Raw genomic sequence first — 13,910 nt, forward strand, 5'->3', positions numbered from 1 at the left:
AGTAGCCTGCCTACGTAGTAATTAGCGCTGCCCTCCCGCCAGCACTTCTTACTTATTCCTATCAAGAGGTTCTGAATACACTGGTGATGATGAAGAGAGATTGGGGACATGGTCAATCATGGGCTTCGTGTCTTTCTCGACAAGACCTCATCGCCGTTCAACGCATACAAATCAGCCCAAACTACATCGCTATTCAGTTCGTCATCGCCGATCAATCCAGAGACGACTAAGAACACGGAGCCTGCTCATTCCCCCCGTCTTCCCCCTACAATAACAGATGATAGTGTTCCTAGACGCAGAGTGTAGCTTCCGAGCTCGCGTCTAGTGACAACCATCAGATCCTCACTGTTCGGATCCTTACCGTTCCCTCAGAGATTCGGCGCAACCGGATTGAATACAAGCAGCTCCCCACCCGTTAGCTCACCGTTGGCAACCAACAGTTACATTGCTGTCAACGTAGAACTGAGTTGGGAGGATTGAATATTTTTATACTCGGTACTCTATTTTGCATGCCTCGCCCTCTTCTCTGGCATGTATGGATCCACTTGGGATGTCTGCTAATTAGATGGGTTACTTTGTGTTATAGAGCGCCAGCACATGAACACGAGCAGACGACGACTTTGCCAACCGCCATTATCCAAGCGTGGATGGTGACATGCATTGACATATGTGAACGGAAACGCGGCTCAACCCGCAGGCAAAACCCAAGGGTCCAGCACAGCCTTAGTAAAAGCTTAAGCCGTCATAAGCCCCCCTCGATCATCCACCATCAGTCATCATCAATTGCACAGCAAAACATAACCATCAATATATGATATTCAGCTCAGCCCCCCTTGACGACAGCCGCGAAAACAAATCACCAATCACAACCTGGATACGAAAGATCGTCCCTGCAGGTCAGAAGCCCTGCCTTGCTTTCTGTGCCCCATCACCCCCAGGCTACCACTCCATGCTGAGATCACTGTTCAGCTGGGGGTTTTATTGTTCAATATTCCCTTTCTGCATTCGTATCCTTCTTTGCAATTATCAGCTTGGCGGCTGGGCAAGGGTTCATTACGGAGTACAGAACAGTGACAGTCGGACAGGCAGCAGAATAAGAGATGCATGCTCCAACGGTAATAAGAATGAGACCAGGGGCGGAGAGTCCAAGAGGACCAAGACTCCAGAGTAGGATCAACCGGGGGATGCTGTGTTGGTTCTAGGCTCCAGCTCTAGGTTCACACGGCAGCGCTAGGGGACTTTTTCTTTCTGATATTCATTTGCCATTTACGTGTAAAATCCCTGACGTCTCTTTGTTGAAACTCCATCGGCCCATCGGGAACCCGTTGAAATTGACATACTCCATCTTCCATACTGCGTAATGTACCTAGACGAACGAAAACCCTTGAGTAAGCTAAGCGATAGCGAAGTTTCCTCCCCCACCGGATAGTTAACGGTGGGCCGGCCGTGGCTGATGTCCGAACCCGAAAAAGATGCAGCAATAAATTAACATTGCTCGTGACGGGTACGATTGAACCGGGGTTTTGGGAAGTGGTCCAAGGGGTTGGAGGGGCGCAAAGAAGGATCTCCAGGCTGCACACACACACACACACGAGCGATGACAGCGCAGCTGCACAGCTTAAACCCCAAGCACCCAAGCACCAGCATCATCAGAAGCTAAGCCGAGAAGAGTAGAGGGCGCTGCGGCTGTGTGAGTGTGTGTCCAAGGTGAATCTGTAAGGCTAAAAAATAAACCTTGGCTCTTTCTTCCCAACCATCCTTCGTTCTTCCTTTTCTCACTTTCTTCCACTTACTTACTCGATCCTTCAAATCCAGCACTCGAGCATCTCCGGGAAAGAAAGCAAGGGAAAAGGAGAACCAGTGGCAGGAGGGAAACTCAGGAGGGGGCAGCAACAGCATCATCGAAATCTTTGTCTTGATGAGATTGCAGAAGCAGCAGCGCCGGCCAAGTCCAGACGCGACAATGGGCACCGGCCAAGGGAAACGACCTCCCCCGAATCAGCAACAACAGCAAGAGCAACAGCGTGCGCACTCACCTTACCCGCCGCAGCAGCGATACTACGCCCAACAACCACAACCGCAACCACAACCTCAATATCAACAACAATTCCAACCATACCAACCACCGCAGCAACAGCAATACTACAACCCTCCCCGACAGCCTCAGTACGCCTCCAGGCCAACTTCCCCAAACCCGCCTCAGCGCAAGCAGACCCCTCAGCAGCAACACCAGCAGCGGTACCCCGCCCAGCAGCAATTCCTCGCCGAGCTAGAAGTCCCAGCCTCTGTCCCGAGACCGACATCACCATCGACGTCATCGCCCAACGCTACCACATCCGCACCGGTGCCGAGTGCCGGAACAGCTCAACATGGCCCCGTTGCCTACGAGATGCCCGCCGACGACTTAGTCACGGTCAAGCCTACAAACCAGATCCATAGGAAACCTCACAGGATAGCCTCTGCCTCCTCCGTTACCGCACCATCACCATCAACATCGCCGCCTCCAGCATCCCCTACCACGGCCACAGCTGTACTTCAACAAGACGACCCGGATCAACCAAAGGACGAAGAGAAGGCCCAGCCGCCGCCGCCACAGCCACCTCTCATCCAGGCAAACCCATGGGGGTTCTTTCTTGAGGATGATCTCCCCTCTCGCAACAGTGACTCCCCCTCACCGAGCAAAGATGACGTCTCATCGGTCCCACCGGAGGAACAGAAGCTATCGGTGAAGCCGTTACGCATCGTCAAGAGCGGTTCTACCGAGGAGTCTAGTGGTCAAGGGAGCCGACCCTCGAATAGTACCGTAGATGATGTGACGCCCAAGCCCTTACAGCTTGCAGCAGCAGTGCCGGCAAGGCAGGATAGCCCTGATACGGCCCAGCTCAAACCGGCACCACTCAAGCTCGCGCGGCCGCCGCCCCCGGCTGCAGAACATCGTCCCTCCCGGACCCCAAGCCCGGCCAACCCCGCCGCTCCGGCCGCCAGTGTACCGCAGCTTCCGTACCCCGCCGAAGGTCCGTCTATTCCCACGCCGGACTCGCACCCTCAGCACCAGCCAGGAACACAAACCGGGGCCCCGCCGACGCTTCCCTTTGGCATTCGTCCCGCTGGCTCCCCGCCACCGGTATCCCCTTCCTTCGCGCCCTCGCGACTCTCACCAGCCCCAACGGGCGCCTCAGTACTACCGCAACAGCCGCAACAGCTGCAGCAGTCTCAACCCCATCCTCAACCAACTCACACTCAAGCCGCCCCCGTGTCTCCCGTCTTCGTTCAGGCTGCTCTACCGCCAACTCTCCCCGTGAGCTCCTACTTCCCTCAGCAGCCCTCATACGCCAAGCAAGAAGCCACCTCGCCCAATCTTTCGGTCCATAGCCCAGTAGCCTCGGCACCGAGACCATCAACATCACAGGGAATCCCCCAGGCTTCTCAGCACTCACCGGCCCAACCCTACGCCTCTCCTCCACCTTCATATACCCAGGCAATGTCTCAAATGAACCTGTCGAACACTTCACCATCGCCCACACAGTCACAATGGCTCCCTCCACCGCCACCTCCCCAAGGCCTATCACCGAACCCAACCGGTGTACCACTACCCCTGAGCCCACCGCCGACGCAGTATCCTTGGTCTCCAAACAGTGTTGGCCCCCAATCTGCTCCCCTCCAACAGCAGTTCACGGGCTACAACATGCCGCCCCCTATCCCCCAGCCGACCTACGTCAACGGTAGCCAACAGTTCCAACCGCAGCCGACGCAGACACCGCCGCCACTCCCGCCTCGCAACTCCCCGCCCATGCCGGGTACACCGCAGTCGGGCTTTGGCGCCCTCACGCCCTATGCTGGACCTCCTCCCCCGACCCGGCCAAACTACCAGGCCCCGCCGCCGAAATCCGAATCGCGCCTCTTCAGCAGTGCCACGGCACGGAAGCTTCTCACCAAGACGACCGAGCTCGTAGACCAGACCATCACGCCCTACCTTCAGGACAATAAATACTACCGGCCGCCCTACAACTGGTATCAGAACCAGAACCCTCAGAATCAAAATCAGAACCTTCACAATCAGAACCAGAACTACCAGAACCAAAACCAGAATAATCAGTATCCGAACCGACCGCAGACAGCAACGGGATACCCGGCGCAGCAGCAGCAGCAGCAGTACTACACACAGCAGCAGAGCTATGCTCCCTCTCAGCGTGTGTAACCTGCCTGGGGTGTTTCTTTGTTGGCCACGAGACTAACAAGTGTGTAGCAACATACGCGCATTCTCAATCATCGCAACAGAGCCAAGGGGTCACTCGTCCATCTTGAAAGTTCTGAGGGGTCTTGCGAGAAGAATATAGCTGGGTAGGGCGATGAGCTGCCCAACGTGCCGACTCCGTGTGAACATATGTGAACACATGCGAACATGGGATATGCGACATTCACTGCCACCAAGCTGCTAGAACAACCATTTTCACCCCGAACCACCATGATGGAAAACAACACAATCAACAAAATGTGTCCATGATGCAACACATCTCGTAGACATTTCTGTTAATTCGACGGGAGAACGAGCGACGCTTCGCTGAAGACAAGTTGTTCATAGACATGAGGCGACGATGAAGTTGTAGCCGCTGGGTGCTTCTTGGTGTTAAGACACACAAACTCTACCCCGGTGGCGCGGGGCCGTTGGACCGAGCGAGACGCGCGCTTGCGTGAAGTGACGTCGAACTCACCAGGATGGGATGCTCAGTGGAAGCCACGCACGCGACTCAGGATCTGACGCGACAGGTTGCGTCCAAAGCGAATATCGTTTTGGGTTTTGGCCTGGCGGTGGGCGGCCGAGGAAATGCAAATCTGATGTATCACTGAACCAACCCTTTGCATCTGCTGGGATCCATTCAGTGCGACATAGACGATGGCTATCCCCATTTGCCTCGGGGGAAACCGAACTGGATATATAAACTATAATATCTATAACCATCAGAATACCATCTTTGGTGATACAATCATGTAATAGACCAGCGCAGACGAACAGGAATCGGGAGGCCCATCAGGAGGATTGATGCTCAAGACCCTGACATGATGTCATCGACAACAAACCCAAGATCATTGCGGAATGACATAACCCCTTCTTATCAGCGATAGCATCTTAAACTTTCGTGCCTTGCTTGTAAGTCGCGCCGAGTTCACGCGGTACCCAAGACGCAGGGTCCATGGGGAAGGTAGGGCCATCCCAGGCAGAGGCCGAGGTCCTACGGAAGTCAAGGAAGCGGCCTCAGAAAAAAAAAAGACTCAAGTTCGACGTTGGACTCGGGGTGGGCATGGTTCTCTCTCTATAAGGTGAACGCCGAGCACCTTATGCCAAGGCCATAATCCCTCATCAAGTCGTTGCCCGACGGAAATGAGGGCAAAATGAAAACTCTCTTTTCCTTCCTGTGCACCGCATGCCGCAAAGTTCATCTCAAGTTCCGAGGGTGCGGATATGATCCGTGTAAGGTGGGCTCAACCCGAGTCAGTATCTTAGGAGTCTCCGGCAGATGATCTGGCAAATGAATAACTTCATTTTTTCCCCTTCCCTACGCCCAGAAAGTCATCTGACAAATGTCACCTGTGCGGAGATGGAGATAATGTCTGCGTCAAGGAACGAAACAAGCGTCCCGAGGTTATCGCTGAGCCGACAGTAAGTATCCGGCTGTTGAGCAAAGCCAGGGTGCCGGCGATAGCAAAAGGCAACCTCGGCGTTGAAAAGGCACACTTGGCCGGCCCAAACCGGGCCAGGACCCCCGGCCGTGCTCACGCTGTCCCCATCTTCCCGGTGATCCGGAAGTGTGTGCAGAGGCGTTCATGGCTTTATGTTGCGGCCCGGAGCTTGGGGGGAAATGGTCTGACGGCGTTTCGAGGCCCATTCATCGGACATGGGATGTGGCTGGACCACACTGTGGTAGACACCGGAATTCCAAAGGCAGCTTCAGGAGGCCGCTTCAGCGCTTGTCTTTGTTCAGAGTGCCGCCGTGAGTGGTTCGCGCGTCAACCGCCTCAGTACCCATGCGTTTCGGTGATGGCTTGTATTCCTTTACTCCATTTTCGCGAATCAATCTTCCGACTTAGCCTGCCTTACCATGTTAGACAGATCTTGTGACCATAGGGTTCAAGTCGAATGGGTGGAAGCAGGCAAGATCAGGCAACTCGCAGATGCTCGGTGAGGACAGCGCCAAGCGCCTCTCAAAGCCATTCGAACCAAGGGGCGGGCAGACCAGACGATCGAATGGCGGTGATGTGACGGAGGGCCCATTGATGCCGTCCAAGCTGCAGGTGGATTGGCCGATGCGGGAAACCCGAAAGTGATCGGCACTGGCCAGAAGCTCATCGGCCTTCATTCTTGAAGGGCGTTCTTCCACAGTAAGCTCTCGATTGCTTGGCTCTGCGGGGGTCTTGGAAGCACCGGCAACAGTATGCTCATGGTTGGTCAAGTAATATGCAAATACGCAACAGCCTCTTAGCCTCGACAACTCATATTCAAACCGTTTTGATCAGACCTTTATGATTCTGAATGGCGGTTGACTGGTAACGGGTGCCGATCCATGCCTCAAACCCATGCTGAACAATGGAACTGACATGCCAAACACTAGGGGGCTCTGTTCTTGCAGAATCCAGTTGTTTTGTCGTTTGGCTGGCGTCGAACCCCGGAATTAGAAGCTCTGCTGACGTTGGAATCCGAATGACAGCTTCTCTGAAGACGTAAAACATTGGTCTTTCGGCCGGGACCAGTCTAGATTTCGTAAGCCTGGGCATCTCCGTCGTCCCAACTAGCCAAAGGACAAAGCGAAGGGAACGCCCGTTGGCTTGTGGAGGAACGAGTGACATTCCTGAGCTGACACTACGGAGACGGCGTGATGGACCGTCTCCTGTTTCGAGACGTACGTGCGGCCCAATGTATCGAAATGTAGCCAGGGCGCACCATAGCGCCGCTAACGGCGGTGAGCTTCCAGAATTCTATCCACCATTTGCCGCTTCTCGAACGTCTCTAATTTAGGACGTCGATATGCAAGTCACTGGAGCTGCCTTCCGGGGTTTGAGGCACGCTTACTCACAACTGACAGCCGATAAGATATGGAGACTCGGAAGAGGCATTTAAATGCCTTTCCGCGGCCTCCCAATTTTGTTAATGCCGATTGCAGCATTGCACCCATTCAAGACCAACAAAGCGCTGGTGTTGTTACGACCCCAAGACCGTGACTCAGTTACAAGTGGTGGTGAATGACAAGTGGCCATCAAAGAATCATGCTGGCAGAGGGCGGCTCTAAACGTTGCCGAATGGCCATGGCATCTCTGTGAGCATCCATCATGGGATAAGTCATCCTGAACTGTGCACTCCATGCGTAGTTTCCGACAATTGGCAAGCACTCGCGGGGCAGTACCGTCGGGAGGCAGGGAGTGTAGGGTCGGGGATACAGCCCAATTGCTCGGAGAGAGAGCCAACTAGAACTGGGGATCGCTGTCCAAAGGTTGGTGCCCAACTCGGACACAGTTGGCTGAATAGCGGACGGTTCGGACGTCTGAGTCGCGAGCTTCGGCCACGCTGAGGGTAAAATCCAGGTTTTGGCTGCCACACTGGGCCCTCAAAAAAATCTTGATCAGGCCCTGAAATGCTATTTTGTTTGCTCAATTTGCTCTGCAATCAAGATTTTTCAAGTCTGACTTGCTCCTTATTCGGGGCAGACCGAAAGACCTGGAACAAGAGTGACGTGGGCGACGTCGAATAGCTTCCATGGCGTTTGGCCCCATCTAACGCCACAGAGCGCTCCTCTAGCGCACGGCGCATCTGAAAGGCGGCACCGCCAGAGATGAGATGCTGCTCACGATACGATGGGCGGTTGCATTGCAGGTCATTCATTCTCTTTTGTGCATCGTAGGCGAGGGGTGGAGGGACCGAGGAGAGCTTCCCTTGTAACTGCCTCTTGCGGGAGATCCTTTGCTGTTTTAAGGGGAGATGGCCAAGGGGGCCTTTCGGTATCGGAACTTGATATCTCGGATGTCAGCAGCGACACCCGAGAGGCTGTTGTTGCATGACGAAGGAGGTGGTACTGTGCTGACTCTCGTACCTATGCCTCCGAGCCCGATGATTTTGCCATCCAAAGGTGCTTGCTTGCTTCTGAGGTATGGCCATTTTCACCTATGCATTATGATATCGAATTGAGGCTGGAGGGGTTAGCCCCTGTAGGATACTGAAAATAGGCATCTCGATCTTGCAGCATTGGTGCCCTCGACCGTCCGATTTATGACTGGTCTCCTGACCGACAGTCTGGAGTTATTTTTCCTGGTGGGCTCGAGCGTCGTGGTCTCGTTGCGGGGGAGAGGACTAAGAGCGGTGAGGCTCTCGCCGGTTGGTGATTAGCGCATCCTACTCTGGCGGGAGCAGTGTCACCTGAGGGATTAGTAGCGGTTACTGGTAAATGCGGCAATGTAGAATTAGGAGGTTGTGATATTGGTCCAGGACTTATATGCCGGCTACCGTTGAAATTGGCATGACAAAGGCCTTTGAGTTGCAGATTGGTGAAATCCAGATTGATGCTGACACGCAAATGGCAAGACGAGTCGACTCAATCGAGGAGAAATCTGACAAGGTTCACTTGTAAGGGCGCACGCCCGATGTCTCTACTCCGTACCTTAGCTCGTTGCGGTCCGTCGTGGGAAGCTGAAAGCATCGCTTCAGGGGGGATGTTCCGGCAAGGATCCTGAAGATGTGGTGGTTCGCGCCCTGCGTGTATCCGTAGCCGTAGCCCGGCGACAGATGGGTCTTGGTTGGCTGCAGGTGATACTTTGCGTCGGTGCTGATTGCAGTTTGGTATGTTATCTCAAAGGAAGCCGCCTGGTTACATGGTGCATCTGGGGATTATTGCGATGACGATAGCCCTGCCTAACTTGGGAATGCTGAAGAAGAACCGGTGCCAGACATGTCCTACAGCTCTGAAAGCTGTTCCGCGGCAGACTCTCCATAGCAAAGAGCGTTGAGGTCGGAGATCGGCAGGTTTCCTTTCAAGAAAAATTCACAGAGTATCTGTACGGTGGGTTGAGTGGTCGGTTCAGGGTCCTTGCCGCCGTCATGGTGTCGCCCCTCTCGCATCATTCCGTGTCATTGAGAGGGCCCCCATTGAGAATTTGGGCGTGTTCAATTCGCGTTCGTTCCGTACGAAGTTCGGAAGTACAGAGTAGGGTCAGTACCCAGACTGCTGCAAGCCTGCAAGCTCGTCTTCCGAAAGTAGTGATTCTAGACAGGGTTCTTGGGTGTTGGAGAGAAGGGTTGGGGGCGGCGGTAGCGGTTTTCAGGCTTCGAAATTTCCCCCTTTGGAGCGGTGGAACGTTGGGCGGGTGGACCGTGGGACTCCATGTCGGGCTGGCGAGGGGCCTACATGTCTCGACCAGGTATTTCCCCGTCGTTGTCCAGTGACCCCGGCGGAGAGAGGTTCATTGCATTGAATTGCATGGCCAATGCGGTGTTCCAATTTCAAGATGGGCTCAAGATGAGGATGAGCTGGTGCTTGGCCAGACCACAGATCAGCCTATGCGTACGGTACTCGGGGCTCGGTTGACCGGTTAGGATGTGACGAGTGTCGCAATTGTAGTGGTTGAGCCGCGGCGGCTGTGTTTGGTCTATGTAGCTTGGTGTCGGTATGCCGGTATGCCTTGGTAAAGAGGATTTGGGTAAAGCTGTGCCTTTGTGATGTCGTACTTGGCTCGCTTTCTGTGCCGGTATTTCTTTATCTGGGGTGACGTGAGAGGTGAGGTGATGTGAGCTGAAGCGACCAGGGCATGGCATCTGCGACAAGCGCGGAAGTACGGGAGCTCAGGATGCTGGCCGCTGGCGGGCTGAGGCCACAGACCAGTTTGGTTACTGGAGCCGGCATACGAATCTTGAGGCAAAGAGATGCTTCATGAGGCGGTGTCAAGCCAGGTGGACAGCTCGATTGTTGAATTTGATGAATGGTTGAATAGACAACACGGATAGTCCAAGTTGGAGCTGACGTTCTTGATGATGACAGGGTACTCCGTAGTATGGTCAGAATACCGGTAGAGACTTGCCAGGTTGAGGACGGGTGGACGGCCGGACGGGTAACTACGAACCAGCAAGTTGGCACCGAAAAAGAAGGCTTGCTGTGTCGGGTTGCTGCCCGTATCGTCCAGCATAATTAATGGAAGATGCCTTATGTAATGCCGTGTGGGAGAGGGGATGGAAGGCCACCCGAACGCAGGTAGAAGGCAGGTATTCGGACCTTGGGCTGGAGGGAACGAGCACGGAGAGGGTACGTGCGGCTCTCGGCAGAATTGGCGTGCAAGGGTATGTACCTGCCACCGGATTTTCGACAATGGGGGTACTTACCTAGATTCTCAGGCTCAGCATCTAAGGTACCCAACATAGGTACCTACCGTAAGTAAGGTAGGTAGGTAAGGTACCTTTGGAAGGCACCTACCTGCGCAACTGCGGCCCACAGAGTAAGGTAGGTACCACGGATACCTCGTCTCCTTCGTGCCTTCTTCCTTGGTTCTATTTCCCCCGTCCAGTCTCCGTGTCCCATTTAGCACCCAGCGCCTGTCCGCCCCAGTGAGGTGGTCCGCCGCCCGCTGCCCGCCGCCAGCCCTCCTTCGCCCTTCGCGTGTCGCCCAGTCCTTGAGAAGATGAGAAGTACCTAAAGTACTCCGTAAGATAGGTAAGAGCGCCTGAGGGAAGGAAGGTGGTGCTTTTCTCCATTTTGCCTTGTCGCCTCCACTTTTGGGCTCCCATCCCATTAAGGTACCCTCTTCCCATCCTCTCTCACCCTCCTCCTTCCTGCCTTACTCTTCCTTTCTTCACCCCACGATCTCTTTCACGAGCCCTTGATTGCCAAAGGCTTCTTGCCCGAACAGCACATCGTCTCTGTCCCCTTCACTTTGGACACGGCTTCGTTGGCATTTGAGGATAAGGTACGCATCCATTTTCCATTCCCATCAGCATCAGCATCAATTACAAATTACCCCCTCCCGGCCCCCATCAATCCATCCGCCCCCCCCTCTACTCATCTTGACTTTCAAGAGCCCATACTGACCCCGTTCACCTCTTTCGTCACATAGGTACCATCAAACCATCTCACACACACACGACTCCTTCCACCTCTCCCGACAACACATACGTACAAACCCTCTACAGGTGAGCCTATTCTTCCTCTTTCGCTATATTCCCTCAATTTTCGACTACCTTGATCCTCAATCCGTCGACAATCGTTGCCTTGTCGGACTTCACCCCTCTCCCTCTCCCTCTGTCTGGGGTTCACTCTTCCTCTGTTTTGCCCAGCCTAGCCTCGGGCTGACCGTGGGTTTTGGCGGTGGATCCGAGCTTTGCCTCATTCAATCCTCTCTTCCAAGGCCTCGACCAACTCTATCCACTCTTCAACTTTCCCACTTATTCCTGTTCTCACAACGTCCTCACATACCTCCATCGCTCCAACGGCACAGTTCGAAGCCTTCTATTGTCTCATGCATCAATACTAATTCTTCGATTCTACCCAGCCCATCGCTTCGTTGTCGATTAAAACTCTGACCCGTCGATCGACACCCGACCTACCAACCAAAATCTGCATCCGAAAGGTGCAGAGTCAGCACATCAGTCAAGATGACCACAATGGTAAGTGGATAGTCGACGGTCGGTTCTATTCGACATTGGGCACAGTCTTGCCAGGAGCTATATATGCTCTTGTTGAAAGGGCCCAATCTGTCGATGGAGCCGCTTGCTTCCAACTGTCATTGCACATGGCTAACGACAATTGGCAGGATCTTCGTGTCGGTAACAAGTACCGCATCGGTCGCAAGATCGGTTCTGGTTCTTTCGGTGATATTTACCTCGGCACCAACATCATCTCCGGCGAGGAGATTGCCATCAAGCTCGAGAGCGTCAAGGCCAAGCACCCCCAGCTTGAGTATGAGGCCAGAGTCTACAAGTCCCTGGCCGGCGGTGTCGGTATTCCCTTTGTCCGTTGGTTCGGTACCGAGTGCGACTACAACGCCATGGTCCTTGACCTCCTCGGACCCAGTTTGGAGGATCTCTTCAACTTCTGCAACCGCAAATTTTCCCTCAAGACCGTGCTGCTTCTCGCTGATCAGCTGATTTCTCGCATCGAGTACATCCACGCCAAGTCTTTCATTCACCGTGATATCAAGCCCGACAACTTCCTCATGGGTATTGGTAAGCGTGGCAACCAGGTCAACGTTATCGACTTTGGTTTGGCCAAGAAGTACCGTGACCCCAAGACGCACTTCCACATCCCTTACAGAGAGAACAAGAACCTTACCGGAACCGCCCGTTATGCTTCCATCAACACCCACTTGGGTGTCGGTATGTTATCTTTCCACGCACCCAAACCCCTTTCCGTTTCCTCCTGGCCACTGACAGCTTCGCAGAGCAATCTCGCCGTGACGACATGGAGTCCCTGGGCTACGTCATGCTCTACTTCTGCCGTGGATCCCTTCCCTGGCAGGGACTTAAGGCCGCTACCAAGAAGCAGAAATACGACCGCATCATGGAGAAGAAGATGACCACCCCGACCGAGGTCCTTTGCCGCGGCTTCCCCAACGAATTCGCCATCTACCTCAACTACACCCGATCCCTCCGATTCGACGACAAGCCCGATTACAGCTACCTCCGCAAGATCTTCCGTGATCTCTTCGTCCGCGAGGGCTTCCAGTACGACTACGTCTTCGACTGGACTGTCTACAAGTACCAGAAGAATGCTCAGGCAATTGCTCAGGCTGCAGGAGCCACTCAGGAGGAGGATGAAAAGGCGCGGGCATCTCGCACGAACGCCGCTACTGCTGGTCAGCCGACCCCTCAGCCTGGCGCTAATAAGCCTAACGCCCTTCCCAGCTCGCGCCGCAAAGTGATTGAACGAGGATCTGGTGCTGGTGTAAACACCCCAGATACCAACCGTGCCGTCGGTGGAAGTGACAGGATGTAAGTTGATCGCCCAAGCAGCTCATCGACCACTGGCTGTTGAACCCGTTGCTGACAAACGCATGCTGACCTAGTGGACGATGATCTAGTTTGCGCTCGTCTACGAAGGGCGCAAGTCCAGCATATGGTTCAAGTTCCTTTCTGCCGAAGTGATCCTCGACGGCGGTAACCACATGCTTTCTGTCCAACACGTTGGAGTATGACCAGACCGGCTTACTGGCTTCATCCCTTCCGTGGCATGGCTCTCAGACATCACGATTGGTACGGGTTCTGCTCACCAGCAGGGTCTCTTTGATGATACGCCTTGCCACGCGAACTGGTCGCATTCTCCTTACGCATTCTCAACTTCGTTCTTCGACATATTTGGGTTGATTTCACGAATGACTCGATTCTTCATAACAGGACTCTCGATTTCACAGACGCCCCGGTAGACCTTGCTGCCGAAGCTCTATGGTTCGATATCCATGGTAGGAAGAACTCGAACGGCACTTCCGGTACCTCAACTTTGCGAGGCACCGTCGTCGGGCCGCCCCGCGAGACATTCCCCCACCCCCAACTTGAGTGCCTCGGTTTAGCACCTTGCACCTGGTCGATGCGTTGGAGCTGCGTTCACCGACGGACTTTTCCTTTTTTCCTTCTGTTCTTTTCCTCTTACTTTTCCTTCCGATTATGCGCATTACGAGTTGATTTTCATTCGAGGCTTCGCACTTGGTCAATCACGCGTCGAGGCCCGCTTCTGGGGAGGTCGTTAGGTGAGGGGTCGATCACGAGAGAGAAACTTTTGCGAAGTATCAGGCCTGCCGACACTGTCTGACAAGGACTACGATCATTAAGTCGGCAAAGACAAGGAACGGCAAGGGAATGACGGTTGCAAAATTAATGAGGAAGAGTGCGGCATCTTTTCTTTGGCTTTTGGTTCGGTTCGGTTGGTTGGGAATTCGTTGCTCCGACA

The 13,910-nt window shown here is 54.1% G+C and overlaps 6 protein-coding genes across 6 annotated transcripts; 3 read left to right on the forward strand and 3 right to left on the reverse strand.

The window, feature by feature from the left end:
• Positions 1-1,963: 1,963 nt before the first annotated feature.
• CCOS01_14453 (uncharacterized protein) lies at positions 1,964-4,198 on the forward strand (the record flags this gene model as incomplete). The annotated part of the gene is made up of 1 exon (XM_060462597.1): positions 1,964-4,198. The coding sequence occupies one exon, from the start codon at positions 1,964-1,966 to the stop codon at positions 4,196-4,198; it is 2,235 nt and encodes a 744-aa protein (XP_060307082.1).
• Positions 4,199-5,599: 1,401 nt separating this feature from the next.
• Positions 5,600-6,324, forward strand: CCOS01_14454 (uncharacterized protein; the record flags this gene model as incomplete). Its single annotated transcript, XM_060462598.1, has 3 exons — positions 5,600-5,659; positions 5,925-5,990; positions 6,106-6,324. Coding segments are annotated over 3 exons (345 nt in total), but the record flags the coding sequence as incomplete, so codon positions are not given.
• Positions 6,325-8,605: 2,281 nt separating this feature from the next.
• On the reverse strand, positions 8,606-9,106 carry CCOS01_14455 (uncharacterized protein; the record flags this gene model as incomplete). The annotated part of the gene is made up of 2 exons (XM_060462599.1): positions 8,606-8,810; positions 8,943-9,106. 2 exons carry the CDS (start codon positions 9,104-9,106, stop codon positions 8,606-8,608), a joined length of 369 nt encoding a protein of 122 aa, XP_060307084.1.
• A 378-nt stretch (positions 9,107-9,484) lies between these two features.
• On the reverse strand, positions 9,485-9,796 carry CCOS01_14456 (uncharacterized protein; the record flags this gene model as incomplete). Its single annotated transcript, XM_060462600.1, has 1 exon — positions 9,485-9,796. The coding sequence occupies one exon, from the start codon at positions 9,794-9,796 to the stop codon at positions 9,485-9,487; it is 312 nt and encodes a 103-aa protein (XP_060307085.1).
• Positions 9,797-9,909: 113 nt separating this feature from the next.
• Positions 9,910-10,553, reverse strand: CCOS01_14457 (uncharacterized protein; the record flags this gene model as incomplete). The annotated part of the gene is made up of 2 exons (XM_060462601.1): positions 9,910-10,323; positions 10,449-10,553. 2 exons carry the CDS (start codon positions 10,551-10,553, stop codon positions 9,910-9,912), a joined length of 519 nt encoding a protein of 172 aa, XP_060307086.1.
• A 1,070-nt stretch (positions 10,554-11,623) lies between these two features.
• Positions 11,624-13,161, forward strand: CCOS01_14458 (casein kinase I hhp1; the record flags this gene model as incomplete). Its single annotated transcript, XM_060462602.1, has 4 exons — positions 11,624-11,635; positions 11,782-12,343; positions 12,409-12,938; positions 13,048-13,161. The coding sequence occupies 4 exons, from the start codon at positions 11,624-11,626 to the stop codon at positions 13,159-13,161; spliced, it is 1,218 nt and encodes a 405-aa protein (XP_060307087.1).
• Between the last annotated feature and the right edge of the window lie 749 nt (positions 13,162-13,910).

This window comes from Colletotrichum costaricense, assembly GCF_030867565.1.
Source record: "Colletotrichum costaricense strain IMI 309622 chromosome Unknown Scaffold_20.1, whole genome shotgun sequence".
Classification (NCBI taxonomy): domain Eukaryota; kingdom Fungi; phylum Ascomycota; class Sordariomycetes; order Glomerellales; family Glomerellaceae; genus Colletotrichum; species Colletotrichum costaricense.